This window comes from Trachypithecus francoisi, unplaced genomic scaffold (genome assembly GCF_009764315.1).
Source record: "Trachypithecus francoisi isolate TF-2019V2 unplaced genomic scaffold, Tfra_2.0 Lachesis_group4, whole genome shotgun sequence".
Classification (NCBI taxonomy): Eukaryota; Metazoa; Chordata; class Mammalia; order Primates; family Cercopithecidae; genus Trachypithecus; species Trachypithecus francoisi.
Window position 1 is genome coordinate 105,129,489 of NW_022681469.1, and position 18,114 is coordinate 105,147,602.

General features: G+C 41.1%; 1 protein-coding gene across 2 annotated transcripts; it reads right to left on the reverse strand.

Annotated features, from left to right (window-relative positions):
* Nucleotides 1-1,338: 1,338 nt before the first annotated feature.
* Nucleotides 1,339-9,566, reverse strand: GGCT (gamma-glutamylcyclotransferase). 2 transcript variants are annotated; one of them, XM_033194869.1, is made up of 4 exons: nucleotides 9,282-9,566; nucleotides 5,252-5,397; nucleotides 3,502-3,637; nucleotides 1,339-1,953 (listed from the first exon to the last, which is right to left on the reverse strand). In XM_033194869.1, exons 1-4 carry the CDS (start codon nucleotides 9,420-9,422, stop codon nucleotides 1,810-1,812), a joined length of 567 nt encoding a protein of 188 aa, XP_033050760.1. In that variant the 5' UTR covers nucleotides 9,423-9,566; the 3' UTR covers nucleotides 1,339-1,809. The 2 variants fall into 2 exon arrangements, 1 of the variants encoding a protein (XP_033050760.1); XR_004433312.1 differs by lacking the exon at nucleotides 5,252-5,397 and having other exon boundaries at nucleotides 9,282-9,553.
* Nucleotides 9,567-18,114: the final 8,548 nt, after the last annotated feature.

An 18,114-nucleotide genomic window follows, 5' to 3' on the forward strand; every position in this document is an offset into this window, starting at 1 on the left:
ATTTTAAATATTACCTTGAAAACAATTTAAAAACCAGTATTTCTCATGATTATTAGGCGTTTCTTTCTTCATCTTTTTTTTTTTAGACAGGGTCTTGCTCTGTTGCCCAGGCTGGAATCCAGTGGCACAATCATAGCTCGCTGTAGCCTCGAACTCCTAGGCTCAAGTGATCCTCCCAACTTAGCCTCCTGAGTAGCTGGGACTACAAGTATGTGCCACCATACCTAATTTTTTAACTTTTTTGTAGAGACGAGTTTTTGCTGTGTTGCCTAGGCTGGTCTTGAGCTCCTATCCTCAAGTGATCCTCCCACGTCTGCCTCCCAGAGTGCTGGATTGTAGGTGTAAGCCACCGTGCCCAGCCCCAGATTTTTCTTAAAAGGCAGACATGAAGGTTTTTATTGTTAGCATTTTGAATTCTTTAGCCAAAGTTGTCATTTTATGTGAGAGATTATTAGAATAATATTCAATTCTTAGTATCTACAGCAAAACTGAGCCTTGTTCACTATACTACTATAAGCCTTGTAAGTGGGTTCTTGCTCACTGACAAACTTGGTTTTCTTGGGAGGAATTAAGAACGAGGAGAAAACTAGAATATGGGAGAGGATATATGGGAAATAGTGAACTGTGATAGCTGTGAAATATGGTCTAACCTGTAGTCTATGACAGCCTCACTACAGAATTGCAGCTGTAACCTGAAAATTCCTTTTGCATTTTTCATAAGAGAACACATTTTTATTTTATACTGCTGCAACTAGTTCAGCCTCATTCCAGCTCAGAAGGCACAGCTCACTGCATTCCACAGAGACATAGAGAATTTTTGATAACTAATATGCATGACTCTTCTTTTCTTCATTTATTCAGTACATAAATTTAAGGTCACTATTTCTTGAAAAGCCAAGAATCCAAGTGCCTCTGCCGCCCCACATTTTTTTCATCATAGTACTGACTCTCCTACTTTAAAATCCTGTTCCAAAGATGGCCCTGGACACATTTAATTCTTCAATAAAATAAGAATTGCTAATACTTACCATATGCCACTTTCTATCCTAAGATTTCATATATATATATGTGTGGTGTGTGTGTGTGTGTGTGTGTGTATACTCATTTAATCCTCAAAATAATCCTAAGATGTAGACGTTTTGGTTATCCTCACTTTATATGTGAAGAAACTGAGACACAGAGAATAAATGGTGGCACAGACAATTGATCCTTGGCTATTTGGCTCCAGAGTCTGTACAATACTACTCTACTACAGATGCTGCATAGCCAAGACCAGACCCAGCATGTGTGATGATTTAACAACATAATGAAATGAAGTACTTTAGTAGAGACAACAGGTTAAACCACAAATACGTTTATTCCTCTAAAAACAGTATACCATCTTTCCAATTCTCAAAATGTTATTATCAATTCTCTGCAGATTACTCTCATTAAGCTGATTTTTAAAAATCTCAGACAGAGCAGAGCAATTCACCAGCACCATCATCAAGCGAGCTACAAATCTATCTTTTACCAGAGCAAGGAGACACTTAAGATCAATTCAAGAGAATAGCTTTCAGTGTTTACAGAAGGGGTACTCACATTCACTTGTCACACATTTCAGGCCCTCATACGCCCCTTTTAAATTGTCTAACTCCTAGCCCAGTTTCTTCTTATAGTCTGAAAACAAGGAATCACCCAAGTAAGATACTCCTTCAGAGCACTGCTGCAAATGGATCAAACATGGAGATCCCCCAGATCCCTGTTCTCAAGTGTTAAAAATATTTTATATTAGCACGTAGAATACCCTTAGATATATTCTGTTATGTTCTAAAGAGTTTGTGTTTCCCCCTTTTTGAGGATGTCCTCTATTTCTTCTGAGACCTTTCCTGTATAGTCATTTGGTTCTATTGCTTTTAACTTCTCTTGATACTCCAGCGGCAAACCATTTTCTTTTGCACCCATGCAAATAATCTGGAAATGGTTAAAACAAACAAACAAACAAAAAAACCCTTTAGTTAGGAATATAATATAATGTACCATACCACAGCTTTATTTGCCTTCTCAAGGTATGAAATATTAGCTTTCAGATAACTCTAGAATAAACAGGTATATAACAAATAGAATACAACCATTCCTCTCACACTGAGCATGAATGCATATGGAGTTTTCAAAGCCAAATGAAACATCCTCATGGAATATCAACTTTCTCAATATGTGATTTTAAATATTTTAATATTAAGACAAAAATATCTATATAGAATTTGTATGGCCTTTTAAGAAAAAAAAATACCATTCTTCAAAAAAAAATTTAAAGTTTACAGAGAGCAGTTTTGGTTACAATGCCAGAGTTTACCCTTGCTCTGAATTAGACATGGGGGAATAAATGGCAACTGTGTTCAGTGATACTTTCAAGATCTATACCAGGTTAATTTCTCTAGGTTCCATACTAGAAAATTCCAGATGAGGCCTAGGAACCAGATTACCTATTACAGGTGCCATGACCTGATTGGGCCTGCCAACAGACAGCTAAGCTTGGGTTCTGAACAGGAATGTTGGGGTCTCTATCCCACATTCTTGTCTTGTGCTTGCAAGGGTGATTTCCCTGATTCTGAAAGGCAGTGTGATGTTTCTTTCTCTACCTATGGATGAAAAACATTTCAGCAGGAGAGAGTATGTTTTTTCCCCTATGAAAATGAATCTTGGTATTCATAAAATACTGTATTATGGGGAGAAAAACATTACAAAAGCATATATATACACACACACATACACACACACATATATACACACACACATATAGAGAGAGAGAGAGAGCACAAGAGAGATACTAAATCTGTTAAAATACTCTTATAAATATTCTCTTCTACTTCAATACATGCCTACATCATAAAAATGAAGCAAACATTTATTGCCAGGCAAAAGAAAGAAAGAGACAGAGAGAGAGAGAGAAAGAAAGGAAGAAAATACATGTATAGAATTCTGACTCACATACATTTCTAAAATTTTTTTTAATAAATAGTTTTAAAAACATAATTCAATCATTACATATAATAATATTTTTGAATCTGTACATTAGGTAAATAACTATCATTTTTATATTTAAAGACATTTTTATTAAAATAAATATGCAGAATTTAAAACATACAAAGCCTTTTATTTCTTTTTTAAAAATTTTTTTGAGAGCGTCTCACTATCACCTGATCTCAGCTCACTGCAACCTCCACCTCCGTGGTTCAAGCTATTCTTGTGCCTCAGCCTCCCAAGTAGCTGGGATTACAGGTGCCCGCCACCACGGCCTGCTAGTTTTTGTATTTTTAGTAGAGACGAGATTTCACCACGTTGGCTAGGCTGGTCTCAAACTCCTGACCTCAGGTGATCTGCCCACCCCAGCCTCCCAAAGTGTGGCATTACAGGTGTGAGCCACCACGTCAGGCCTAAAGTCTTTTAAAAACAATATATTCTTTAGTTTCTCTCAGTGAAAATTAAAAAGTAATCACCACCAGTCTGTAAATAGCTTACCTTTTTATACTGTGGGGATGGTGGAGCACTTTCGTAATTTGTCATCAGATAACTTCGACAGGTTATTTCTCTTCCTCCTTGAGTTGCAACTTTAACTTCTATTACAACATACATTCCACTTTTAACCCCTTCTTGCCTGAAACCAGAACAGCCAAATTTTAACCATATTTGACCTAGCCAATTTAGCTCACTGGGTAAGGTCTTTTTAGAATAGTCAAGACGGGGAATGGGATTAAACATTTAACTACATATGAACATACTTGCTCCCTATGTATTTGGGATAAAAAAATATATAAATTTACCACATTAAAAGTAAGCCTAGCATTTAGGCTGGGTGTGGTGGCTCACACCTGTAATCCCAGCACTTTGGGAGCCAGAGGCAGGTGGATCACTTGAGGTCAGGAGTTCAAGACCAGCCTGGCCAACATGGTGAAATGCCATCTCCACTAAAATATGAAAATTAGCCAGGCATGGTGGTGGGCACCTGTAATCCCATCTACTCAATAGGCTGAGGCTGGAGAATCACTTAAACCCTGGAGGTGGAGGTTGCAGTGAGCCGAGATTACACCAGGGCAATCCAGGCTGGGAGACAGCAAGACTCTATCTCAAAAAGGAAAAAAAAAAGACCAGATGCAGTGGCTCACACCTGTAATCCCAGCACTTTGGGAGGCCAAGGCGGGTGATCACCTGAGGTCAGGAATTCGAGGCCAGTCTGACCAACATGGAGAAACCCCGTCTCTACTCAAAAAAACACACACACACACACACAAAATTAGCCCGGCATGGTGGCACATGCCTGTAATCCCAGCTACTCGGGAGGCTGAGGTGGGAGAATCGCTTGAACCTGGGAGGCGGAGGTTGGGGTGAGCACGAGATCGTGCCATTGCACTCTAGCCTGGGCAGCAACAGCGAAACTCCATCTCAAAAAAAAAAAAAAAAAAAAAAAAGAAGTAAGCTTAGCTTAGCATTTCAATTAGAAGGCCTGAGACATAATATTACTTGTTATAGTCCTAACATAACTCTCCATATTTATCTTGTCTTAAAAGAGGCTTCAATGTAGTTTTTTTTTTTTTCATCTTTATACTCCTGAAACATTGTTCTTTGGGCTACAAAAAAATGGATGGTGTTCTGACAGCAAGAGAATATCTACCTAGAAAAAAGGTATAGAGGATGGCTCATTCTCCTTCACAAGTGAGGTAAAGTATCCAGCATGTGAGATAACCCTCTCTTCTCAAGGCCTCTTCTGCAACTTTTCTTTGTATGAAATGCTCTGCCACACAACTCTGAGAGCTGTAGTTATAAAAAGTATCAAAGCATTTCTAACATGTTGTCAAATGCTTTTACAAAGTATTACTTATTTATTGATTCACCTGCCATCTTAATTGTTCTTTAGAAACTGATTTCAAGTAACTTTCAAAATCAACAAAAATATGTAACAATTACAGAAATCTTCATGCCTTTTCACAGTATGAAACTACAAAGAAAAATTATAAAAGACAATAGAATGAAAAATAAGGGCTTCCATCTTTTACATAAGAGATTACAAACATCCCCCTAAATCTTTATCAGAAAGTGTAGCCCTTCTAGACTTTTTAGCAAACTCACATTCTCATGCCTTTTATGTTGACTCTAAAAGTATAATATGTCTGTAGTATGTGGTTTTGAAAAACTAACACACAGATACACATCCTCACATATAATCTGCTTTCTGAATTAGTTATTGTTTAACTTATAATTAGAAGCCACCTACTCATCCAGAGAATTTAAATTGCTTTTGTTCATTTTCCATACTACTCCCCACACTTCATCGCCAGGACTTTGAAAAATGGTGGCTATCCCTCCATGCCAAGTTTGACTTGTTTTGCCTTGGGAATTGCCAAAGTCAAGCTTAAAATCCTACAAAGGAAATCAAAGTGATATGATCAATATCCACTTGAACCCAAATTTCCCTCCTCAAAATAAAAAGGATTTACCTTGAACTCCATACAATTAAAACATTCAATAAACAGAGTTCCTTCTATGCCTAAGAAGCTGTGGAAAATATAAAGTTAAACAGACAAGGACCCAGATCCCAAGGACTATGTTTTTTTTAATATTTTTCTTTAAAAAATGAAACATATACTGAATATGTACAGACATCTTAACAAAAACAAAAAGTTTAAAGAAAAAAAAAAATCCCATAACCCCAATGCCTTAACACAACTGTTTTCATTTTTGCAAATTACTTCCCAGTCTTCTTACATACACATAAATTTTTACTTAGAGACAAGCTGGGTGATGGCTACATGTGAGTTATAATATTCTCTCTTCTTTTATGTCTGTAGAGTATCCTACCAACATATATCACCAAATTTGCCCTGAGAGATCTGGCATTTGAGGATGAATGATTTGTGTATTTATGAACACTAATACTCATGAATTATACTAATTTATCTACAATAATCATAAGAGCAGCTAACACTAACTGTGAATGGGAAGGACATTTAAGCAGGGGATGAGCATGCCCAAAGGCATGGATAAAAAGAGTGTGTTTTGGGGGCCAGGTGCAGTCGCTTACGTCTGTAATCCCAACATTTTGGGAGGCTGTGGTGGGTGGATCCTTTTATACTCAGTGCTCTTGGCATTATACGGACCATTCCCTTTTATTTTGCTAACAACTTTCTTATACCCATTTTACAGCAATAAACACTGTGGGTTAGAAAGATTAAGCAACCTGCCTAAGGTCTTAGAACTAGTAAGTAATGAAACTAGGTTTCTAGCTTAACTTCTTTCCTCACAGAGCTGGGCAATCAGGGGATAGAGTCCTGGGGGAAGATTAAAAATCCTTATGTGAAAAAACAAAATAAAAAATAAACAAAAACAAAACAAATACAAAACAGAATCCTTATATGGCTTATTTGGCCTAGGAAGATTTCTTTCCATCTTTCCAGAGCTTAGTTTCCTTATAGACAAATTTAAAAGGTTAAACTAAGTGATAATTCTAGGATCCTTTTCAGGTTTATATTTTACCCCTGTCACTTGTATTTTCTCAAAAAACGTGTCAGACATCTCAGGCATAGGGTTGGCTAGAGCGACCAGTACCTTTATTCAGCATAAGAGATGTTCTTCTAGGACAATGTGTTTCTGGCAGGACACCAGGAGATCTGATAAAAGTTACAATTCACACTAACTGGTTGTGTATTGCTAAATCCCATAAACAATTTTCATTCCTCATCTTGTTCCACTTCTCAGTAGAATGTAGGTAACCATCTTCTCCTGATCTGCCTCTTTCCTGATTTTCAGGCTGTTCCTTGATCTCAATCCCCTTTGCCAACTCCTCCTCCATTACCTGATTTTTAAATGTTGGAGTTGCTCAAGGCTTAGTCTAGGCCACGGGTGTCCAACCCTTTGAATGCAAGAATTTTTTTGCTTACCTGTGGTGGCGGACATCGTGAAAATTAGGCATGGCCTTTTGTGTTTGTTTGTTTGTTTAAGCTCATCAGCTCAGCTATCGTTAGTTTTAGTGTATTTTACGTGTGGCCCAAGACAATTTTTCTTCCTCCAATGTGGCCCAGAGAAGCAAAAGGTTGGACACCCATGATCTAGGCCATTTTCTCTATTCATTTGGCAATTTGCCCAAGACATTCTCATCCCCTACAATGGCTTCAAATATTCTGATCATCTTTAAATCCAGACTAGATCTCTCTTCTGAGCTTCAGAAGAAGTGCTTAGCACAGGGCCTAGCACACAGTAAGCACTTGATAAATGTTCGCTAATATTATTCTGTTCACTTGACTGTTTAGCAAGCATTTCAAATTCAAAATGTTCAAACTGAACTTACAATTTTCTCCTCCCCAACTGGATTTTCCTCTTCTCTGTGCAAACATCACCTGCATCTATCTGCTGCCAAAAACCTGAGTCATCTTTGATATTCTCTTCACACTCAATCACTATGCTTTAACAATGTTATCTCCAAATTAGTTCTCAAATCCATCGACCCTGCCCTGCCACCACCCTAGTTCAAGATGCCATTCATTATCTTTGGCATAAATTGCTGTAAAAACTTCCTGAACTCTCCATATCCAGTCTTCCCTCCTTCAAATCTATTTTCCATGTGACCAGAATGTGCTTTGGGAGCTAGAAATCTCATCTTTCATGTGCTTTAGTTCTGCAGTGTGTCTTATTTGGCTTCTGAGGTCTTGGAAGATGTGGCGCTTCCACATCTCTCCAGTCTTCGTGCCACATTCCCCTTACTAAATTCCAGCCACACTGACTGAAAGATCCAGCTTCCTTTCTTCAGGCCTTTTGCAGAAGATGCTGTCCCCTGTTTTGTGTGCTTCCCACCTCTGCAATCATTCAGGTCTCAGCTTAAAAGTCACATTTTCAGGCAGGGCTTTCCTGAGCATCCTGGTTAGGTCAGGTACCCTGGTCATACACCCCATTTCACTTTGCATGCCTCCTTTTAAAGATGGACCATATACCTGTAACTGAATAATCCCTTGTTTGATATCTCTTCCCCCTGCCCTGACTATAAGCATTTGGACTCCCTTCCTACAGTTGGGAAATTCCCTACTTTACGAGTTTGGGAATAGGGAGTACCAGAGCCTGACTCCCATTTTTGAGGCTTCAAAGGCTAGAAGTTGGTTCTCTCAGTTTTGCTTAAAGTTATAGCATGGGTATGTGGCCAAAACTTAGCCAATCAAGACATTCTGGGGCTTTCAATTAGAAGCTAGTGCCCAAGACAGCAGGGACTCCAGAGTGGCTGACACATTCGGGTTTCAGGAACTGCAGGGATGTACAGAGGCAGGCAGCGTCCAGGGCAGGTGGTGGTGGTGGTAGACAATACAGCATCCATGCTTACTAAGTTCAGCAGTGGCCAGAAGAGGCTCCCTGGGCTGGTTCTGTTGTGTGATGCCCACTGTATTACAGTTGCTGTGCCTCCCTTTATGCCTGTCCGTTTTGTCAGCTTTGTACTCCTGCCTTCCTGGTCATTCTGTGAGCTCTCCAATAGCCTTTCAACACATTCTTTTTTTTTTTTCTGCTTAAATCAGCCAGTTTCTGTTGCTTGCAACTAAGAACTCTGACGAGGTTAGCAGAGATCATGTTTGTCTCGTTCGACGCTATCAAAAAGTTTTGTACATACTCTATTGCACCTCTCTCCTACAGGCTGAGAGTTCCTCAAAACAGTCACTTTACTCAATCATGTTTATACCCCTAGTGTTAAGTGCTGGAAGAATATGTGCTAAGTGAATGAATGGACTGGGCTGAAGAGCAATGATTTACCAACACTGGTAATAGTTCATCCAGGCCCTTGACCTAACTGAGCACGGCATTATTACGAATAAGACATGGTCCCAGCTTTCAGGACCTCTCAGAGGAGGAGCGAAAGGCAGGTAAATGGATTTTCACAATGCGAGGTGAGAAGTGCTGTAACAAAGGTATGTACAGAGCAGAAGGCAACCAATTCCCAGACCCGGGTCAAAGAAGGCTCCTCAGAAGTACCCACTGAATGCACTCTGTTAAGTTAGTGGACGAGAGGCCAAATCGGTGCAGACCGAGCAGCCAGTGCAAAGGCCAGGAGGGGGAAAGCTCCGGGCAGCCTGAGAGGGCACCGTGGCCGGGGCAGCGCTGGACAGTGGGCCCAGCGGAGGAGGTGGACCCGCCCAGGAGGCGGAAGCCTCGTCCTACTACCCTCATCAGGAAGAACTGCATGCCTGACCCGATCGGCCACTTGTGCCCCCGAGGAAGCGCCTTCTGGGCATCCCGGCCCCGGAGTGGGTAGCGCGGACGGGGGCACTCACCTGCAGGCGGGCCACACAGAAGAACGCCGCCGAGGGGTTTCGGAGGTGGATCCTCTCGGTCAGCAGGTTGCTGCCGTAGGCAAAGTACAGAAAACTCTCCTCATCCAGACCCGGGACGTCCTTGCAGCCCGAGTTCGCCATGTCCCACTACACGTCTGCACGGGAGCCTGGAGCAGAGCTGTAAGGAGGGGCCAGAGAGCTCAGCACTGCGGCCCACTACTCCGGCGCAGTGACAGCCGCGCCGCAGCCTCAGGGTTAGGGGACTGGCGGGAAGCGTGGGCCGGTCAGAAGCGAGCGCTCTCCTGATTGGCTGCCGGTCCCCACCTACCTGAGTCGCCCCCTTTGATTGGCCATCCGCACGGCCTTCTCTCCGCCTTCCGCTGAGACTCAGAAATACTCTGTCCCCAAGCGACCCGGCGCTGGCTTCTCATTAGACACGATCCAGTGATGTCCCGCCCCTCCTTGCTCAAGGCTTCCTCTGATTCTCTGATTGAGGGGTGGGCAAGCACTCCTCACAGGCGGGTCGGGTCGGATGGGCACCCGCTGAAGGTCTCGGCGCGTGACTGGTTTCTCTGCTCAAGGCTGCGCGCGTGTGATTCTTTGGTACTTTCTGCGCCTTAGGGAGTTCTGGTCAGATCTGAGGCGAAACAGCGGCCCTGGCCACTCCATCAACGGCTCCCTCACCCGGCAGCTCGCCCTGTCCTGCCTTCCTGGCCTAGGGGAGTCAGGCAGACGGTCCGTTAACCCTTTCTGCTAGTTCCCTCATCCCGAGCCCTGGTCATCAACCTGACCCCTTTCCACAAACCCGTCGCCTGCTGGAGCCCTGGGACTCCCTTCCCTGATGGAAATAACATGCCTGGGCTTAAATTCCGATGCTGCCAGTTACTAGCCAAGTAACCTTGGGCACCTCTGGTCTCCGTTTCCTCTTTTTAAAAATTGGGATCATAATATAAGTTAGGGTCACAGTAGAAACCCCTATATTGTGTTTGGTTCCCCCTCCCCCCCACACACATCCTGAGTGTATTTTTTAAAAAACCTATATTGTTAATTTTTGAATGAAAATATGAATATGAAGGGTGTAGGAGCATTGTCTATCCTTGACATCCAGCTATTAATCTCTAAATGCCACCCCCCACTAAAAGGTACCAAGCGCTCCTTTGAGAAATGACTGATGCCAGGTCAGAAGCTGGGAGTGAATGAGGACAATTTGTGTCAGCAAGGACATGGGAGCCAGCCTGAAGTCGCCAACTGGCCAAAATTAGAACAATTTGAGAATCAAAAATAACAATGACTGCAAATTGAAAAATGATTGGAAACTTTAAATATAAAAAAGTCACTGCCCCCAAAGAGTAATCCAAATTTAAAAAAATTAACTTCATTTGCCACACTATTGGTGATGACTATTACACTAACTCTTTACTCTGCAAAATGATAATTTAAGAAAACCAACAGGTATTCACCTTTCTAGTAGCAGCTGTATTTCGGGCTAACCGAAATACAGCTGATAGATGAGCACTAGTTGATGAGGGAACAGTTCTCTTTACAAAAGTATGCCAACTAAGTAATCATAAATGAATAATGGAATTTCATAATTGATTCATGCCAGGATCATCAATGATATCATTTGATGAAAAAGTGATAAGGAACAGGATATTCAGTTGATGCCAAATTGTTTCCCCAGGGATTACTGCTGGTTACAATTTTTTTTTTTTTTTTTTGAGACAGAGTCTCACTCTGTCACACAGGCTGAAGTGCAGTGGCTTGATCTCGGCTCACTGCAAGCTCCGCCTCCCGCATTCATGCCATTCTCCTGCCTCAGCCTCCCGAGTAGTTGGGACTATAGGAACCCTTGTATTTTTAGTAGAGACAGGGTTTCACCATGTTGGCCAGGATGGTCTCGAGCTGCTGACCTCGTGATCTGCCTGCCTCGGCCTCCCAAAGTGTTGGGATTACAGGCATGAACCACCGCGTCCGGCCTACTGCTGATTACATTTTTACAACACAGGAAAATCTTGCCCCTCCTACCTTAACCCAGATCAATCTTATCACCATAAAAGTGACCCAGCCTGACATTAAATGTCTCCCAATTTGATGCAGTATGAAGCTCCAGCATCATCTTTGAAGTATTGTTTCCAAAAAATTTTAACCTCAACATCATTAAGCCTTGAAATCTATCTTCCTGTCTCAGGAACTGCAAGGATAGAAGAATAAAATGACATCAAGAGGAAACAACCAGAAAAACCTAGAATAATGGTGGAACACCCTACTGAACACATGGCCCAGTCTCTTCAATAAGTCAGTGTCATTACAAAAAAAAAAAAAAAAAAAAAAAAGCTGGACTGAGGGATGGCTGTTCTAGATTAAAAGAAATTTTAAAAACATGGCCAGGCGTGATGGTTCATGCCTGTAATCCCAGCACTTTGGGAGGCAGAGGCGGGCAGATCACAATGTCAAGAAATGGAGACCTTCCTGGCCAACAACGTGAAACCCTGTCTCTACTAAAAATACAAAAATTAGCTGGGCCTGGTGGTGCATGCCTGCAGTGCCAGCTACTCGGGAGGCTGAGGCAGAAGAATCGCTTGAACCTGGGAGGCGGAAGTTGCAGTGAGCCAAGATCGCGCCATTGCACTCCAGCCTGGCAACAGAACGAGACTCCATCTCAAAAAAAATAAATAAACAAACAAACAAACATAATAACCAAATGCATGGCTTGTCCTCTGTTGATTCTGGTTTAATAAGCCAGATACAAAACATATTTCGGGGACAACTGAAGAAATATGAGTTTTCACTGGGGTATTAGATGATATTAGGCAATTGTTATTAGGTGTGATAATGGTATTGTGCTTCAGTAGAAAAATGTCTCTATTTTTAGACATGCATACTGGCATATATAGGGTTGAAATATTTGATATCTATATTTTAAGATAATTCAGAACAAAAAAATATAGAAAGTGTTAAATGTTAAACGGAGTTATGAACACAGATGTTCATTATATTATGTTTGAATATTTTCATGTTAAAAAAAGAACAAGGAAAAAAGTGATATATGAAAAGCCCTTGCCATATAGTGAGCACTCAATAAGCAATAGCATTATTATTATTATATAATCTGCGAATAGGAAGATAATACCTCCTTCCACCCCTCAAACATCTAGGCAGAGCTTGAAACACATACTTGGTCATTTCAGGCAGCAAGTTGCTTTTCTTGATGAACCATGTTCTATTGCACTATAAATTCTCAAGGTTCCTATTTCAGAGCACTGCAATTTCAAATGTCTTGCTTTTCAACTGCTCTTAAGAATCTAAATGTGCTTATTATTTAATTATTTTTACAGATATTTAATTTCTCTTCCTATACTTCTTGCTAATTACTTAATTTCATGACAATTGATTTTTCTCAAGACTATTTTGCAAAAATATTCATAAGCTTAGCATTGATATTACCCTCAACACTGAAAATCTTTCCTTACTCCAAGCACTTGTTTAGTTTCCCCACATAGACTGCAGTGTACTAACCCAGGTTGGCCAGCAAGAGGCAGTAGGTAACAAAGTTAGTTGTGTTTTTGTGTTTGTTTTTTCAAATTTAACCAAAGCCTGGTTAATATTAGTAAACATTCATTGAGCACTTCTTAAATGCCAGGCACTGGCCTAAATTCTTAAATGTATTAGCTCATTTAATCCTGAAAATAGTTCTATATGGAAAGTACTGATATTATTCTCCTTTTACAGTGAGGAAACAGGCATAGTAGGTCAACTAACTTGCCCCAGGTTGTAGTTAGCGACGACTGAAGCAGAAATTCAGCCATGCAGTCTGACTCTAAGTCAAATTTTTAACAGTTGTAAAACCTTGGTGCTCTAGATATATCTAGTGATTAACAGCCCACTTTCAAGTACAATCGTTATCTACAAGATTATGAAATAATGATTATAGCCTTCAATCACTTGATAATAAGACAATGAGATCAGATTTCTTCTTCTTTTTTTTTTTTTTTTTTTTGAGCCGGAGTCTCGCTCTGTCCCCCAGGCTGGAGTGCAGTGGCCAGATCTCAGCTCACTGCAAGCTCCGCCTCCCGGGTTCACGCCATTCTCCTGCCTCAGCCTCCCGAGTAGCTGGGACTACAGGCGCCCGCCACCTCGCCCGGCTAGTTTTTTGTATTTTTTTTTAGTAGAGACGGGGTTTCATCGTGTTGGCCAGGATGGTCTCGATCTCCTGACCTCGTGATCCGCCAGTCTCGGCCTCCCAAAGTGCTGGGATTACAGGCTTGAGCCACCGCGCCCAGCCCAGATTTCTTCTTAATGTCATCTTTTATTCTTATTTTTTGAAACAAGACCTTGCTCTGTCTCCCAGGCTGGAGTGCAGTGGTGCAATCATGGTTCACTGCAGCGTTGACCTTGCAGGCTCAAGTGATCTTCTCACCACAGTTTCTTGAGCAGTTGGGACTACAGGTGCGACACGCCTGGCTAATTTTTGCGTTTTTTGTAGAGATGGGATTTTGCCATGTTGCCCATGGCTGGTCTTGATCTCCTGGGCTCAAGCGATCCCCTCACCTCAGCCGCCCAAAGTGCTGAGATTACAGACTTGAGCGATAGTGCTGGGCCCCAAATGCCATCTTTTAATCCAGTGGGCTTTAAAGTTTTTTGATTGTGCCATTAAAAATTTTTGAACACACATAATTATATGTTAATATTAATATATGATTATAATAGTATATAATTATGTGTATGTTAATATATAAAATACATTCTATAATACCCACAAAATAGAAATTTTAAAATAAAAAAAGCTATTTTATCTGTCATTAATTGTGGTAATTTCAATCAATCATTGGCCAATCTCAAGGGAAATACACATATAGGTCAAAGTTAATTACAAGTTATAGTAGATGGAAATTTGTATTGCTAATAGCCCTCCCAGGTGGAGGACTAAATTCTTATATGTATCATTTTGGCTGACCTTGTCAGATGTTACTAGATCACCATTATTTTTATACCATAGTGAATATGATGAGGAGCTTGTACCAGAAGTATGAGAAATGTCGACTCTGTCCCTTTCTTTTTTCTTTTCTTCTGCTTGCAATTTTAACAGGAGTGCCTGTCCAATTCTTTGCAGAAATCTTTTATGTTCCTGTTTTGTGAGAGTTAATTCTTTATAAATCTGTTTAGCTAAGCACAGATAAATGACAGTAAATACTGACATAAGGAAAGTGACTGACTGAGAGCCAGAGCCACCATCAGCCTCTTCCCTAGGGGAGGCACTCCCATTCCTCCTCAGGATACCTTTTATGTGACAGATGATGACTGCCTGGTTAACTGAGGGTTCTACTGTTATAGTAAAGCAAAATTCTTATATTAGTGTTTATTTACTAAATATAGTAAAGTATAGGAAAGCAAAATTCTTTCTAATATTTTAGATTAAAAATTAAAATAGAATTTGTTTTCACATCTCAGATCAACTTGCTCATCCACTTTCAATAGCATTGTAATCAGTTTTAGCATTTACCATTTTCAGAAGAGCATTTCAAGGAAAGACATTTGTACATCATAGCATGTCTGAAGAGTTGTATGGTACAAAGGCTGTGTGTCTGCTGAGGAGGGCCAGCTACCTGTGCAGGCAATGCCATTCAGGGGCAGTAGAACTCTAGTGGTATAGACACAGACTGGGTCTCATGAGTCTGTGTCTTACCTCTGTGGGCTGAGAAACACAATCTTGTTGGTTCTGCCAGAGGGGGCAGATTCACACTAAGCCAACTCATAAGAGATGGATGTACACATCAGAATGTCAGTTTGTTGATGTGCAATGAGAACTGTAACAGATAAACCATGTATTTGTGTTCACAGATCAATGCATTTTCTTCCACTAGGAAAATAAATCCACATGAGGCATGAGTTTATTAGCATGATTGAGGTCAGGAGGTCAAGTGATTAGAGTGGAAGGAATAAAAGCAGAAGCAGTGGGAGATGAGGTAGAGAGATAGGCAGGGGCCGGGTCATGTGGGCCCTTGAGGCCATGTTAAGGCATCTGGATTCTAAGAGATCACAAACTATTGGGGGTGGTTTAGGTAGGAATATGATCTGAATTTCAAAGGAATAATTCTGCATGCTGAGTGGAGAATCAATTCTAAGGGGATAAAAATAAGAGTTAAGAAACAAGCAAAGACGGGGCCGGGCGCGGTGGCTCACGCCGGTAATCCCAGCACTTTGGGAGACTGAGGTGGGCGGATCACGAGGTCAGGAGATGGAGGCCATCCTGGCTAACACGGTGAAACCTCATCTCTACCAAAAATATAAAAAATTAGCCGGGCATGGTGGTGGGTGCCTGTACTCCCAGCTACTTGGGAGGCTGAGGCAGGAGGACGGCGTGAACCCAGGAGGCGGAGCTTGCAGTGAGCCGAGATGGCGCCACTGCACTCCAGCCTGGGCGACAGAGCGAGACTCCGTCTCAAAAAGAAAGAAAGAAAGAAAGAAAGAAAGGAAAGAAAGAAAGAAAGAAAGAAAGAAAGAAAGAAAGAAAGAAAGAAAGAAAGAAAGAAAAAGAAGAAAGAAGAAAGAAAGAAAGAAAGAAAGAAGAAAGAAGCAAAGACAGTGTGCTGCAGAGGTTTTGACAAGAGTGGATGGTGGCTTTGAACTAGGGAGTGAAGCTGGGAAAAGGATGGATTTGGGTTGCCTTTTTTTTTTTTTTATGGTAGAGCAGTTGAGACTTGCTGAGAGATTAAATAGGTGATTCCCTGCTTATCAAACAACCTTCTAGCTGTAATTTTTCTTCTTGGTAGGTTTTCCTTCTAGAGAAGGAAGCACTGGTCAGGGAACATAGGGATCTGATATTTCTGCTGGTTCCAGTTTTCTTCCCTGAGAATGTGTACCTGAGTCTAAGAGGGTTGGGGCCCTCTCTCTCTGAGCACCTACACATTTGAAACACTCAGAGCTGGTCCCAGTCATGTTAGACATGTGGGTTGAGAAGTGGAGGAAGATGATCTGAGCTACAGAGAAGGAGAAAGCAAACCACAGCTCAAGCAGAGAAGGGAGTGAGAGAAACAGTCCTGGGCACATTTGAGTGCCCAATCCAGCTGTCAAGACCCAGTGGAATTTCTCACTGTGGATTTCACAGACACTTTCCTAAGTCTTACACTCCAAATCACACTGGGAATGGAATAAAGATTCTTACTCAATGTATCTATTAATGGTTTATGTGGAAAGCACTGTATCTAATTCCACAATAATATTTTAGAGTGTATCTTAAAGACATCTGGCTCCCAAAGTAAAGTATTTGGTTATGCCTGCATTAAGGTACACACACACACACACACACACACACACACACACACACACATATATATATATTCATGATCTAGAATACAGAGAAATCATCATTAATTATATATGGTCCCAGGTTTACGGGCAGTATGAAATAAATATCAACCTCTAATACCCACAGGGATGTGGGATGAGCAGTTATTGAGAAAGACTTGTATTTGTTGCCTAAAACCGAAAATGAGTTACCTTTGACTCGCCTCTCTCCTTCACACCCTATCTGCCATCAGTCAATGAGGTCTGTGGCTACTTCCTGTGTGCCACCCTCCTCCTCATCCCCACACGCTCACCCTCTCCCTCCTATCCTCATCTCACTCCTGGATTACTGCAACAGTTTCTGAGGTGGTTTTTCTGACTGCTTTTCTATGGATATGGGGTTGCAGGTGAGGACAAGAAGAGGGTGGGAATCACATAAGGACATCACAGAGGTGGCCTTGGGAAATGGCTTCAATTTCAACAGAGCAAGGAGTTAATATTAGGAAATGGGAGACAGTCTGGAAGGAGATTAACATCGTTTCTGGGAGGCTCTTGAGTTTCACACGGAAAAGTTTGGACTATTTGGTGATCAAAGAAGAGTCATTTTTGGCTTTTGAACAGAGACGTTCCCTTGTGTACCATTGGAAAATCAAACATGTGGCTGTGTTCAGGATGGCTTGGGAGGAAGTAGTGGGAGAGATGGCAGAGTGCTGAATACAAGGTCACTGCAAATAGGTAAAGTCATGGAAGCCTAAGCCAGGGTGGCACTCATGGAATGGAAATGAAAGGCCAGAAGGGTGTGAAGACACATTGTTTACATTTGATTTTATCATCTCACTCGTATCTATAAAAACCTGTAAAGGCTGTCTTTTGTTCATTACTTTATCAAATTCAGGCTCTTACGCAAGCCTTCATTATCTGAGTCTCTCCTGTCTGACTAGTCGGATTTCTCAGTAGATGGTAAGCCCTTTGGAGGCAAAGACCACACCTTCTATTTATGCATACTACAGTGCCTACCACAGCACAGATGAATGATACATGTTTGCTAATTAGCTGAACCAGAGTCAAAAACCTCCCCTGCTTCATGCAGGCACCCATATCCTTTTTCTCTATGGTCTTTTCCCCCAGCTTTCCTTGATTTACTGAGAGAAACTTGTTCTTTAGCTCTGACTTAAGATGTAGACATTTATACTAATGCTTTAGCATATACTGAACAAATTTTGTTAGACATAGTGTTATTTATATTTATATCTCTTTCAGCTTATGGTTTGCCACATGGCAGGAAACATGCCAGAATATATGAAATCAGAAATGTTCTGGAGGAAAAAAAAAAGAATGTATTAAAATTCCAGTATATTTAACAGACAATCTGTATTCTTGTTTTGAAAGTAACTTTGAAAAGTAGACCCAACGTAGTTTATTGTTGAGTGCTTGGCCCATGCTCGTCTTTGATAACTCTGTATCTACATTTCTATTCAGATCTATAACTATACACTTTGGAAAGACAAATACCAAAATGTTAGCCATGATCACCTATAGGAAAAGAAAT

Excerpts from the sequence above, each read along its gene's own strand:
- GGCT (XM_033194869.1), bottom strand. The coding sequence starts at position 9,422 with ATGGCGAACTCGGGCTGCAAGGACGTCCCGGGTCTGGATGAGGAGAGT. Across the intron at positions 5,398-9,281 it reads TCTGTGTGGCCCGCCTGCAG|GATTTTAAGCTTGACTTTGG; the intron begins GTGAGTGCCCCC and ends TTTCCTTTGTAG. Across the intron at positions 3,638-5,251 it reads AATTTAAATTCTCTGGATGA|GCAAGAAGGGGTTAAAAGTG; the intron begins GTAGGTGGCTTC and ends TTCTGGTTTCAG.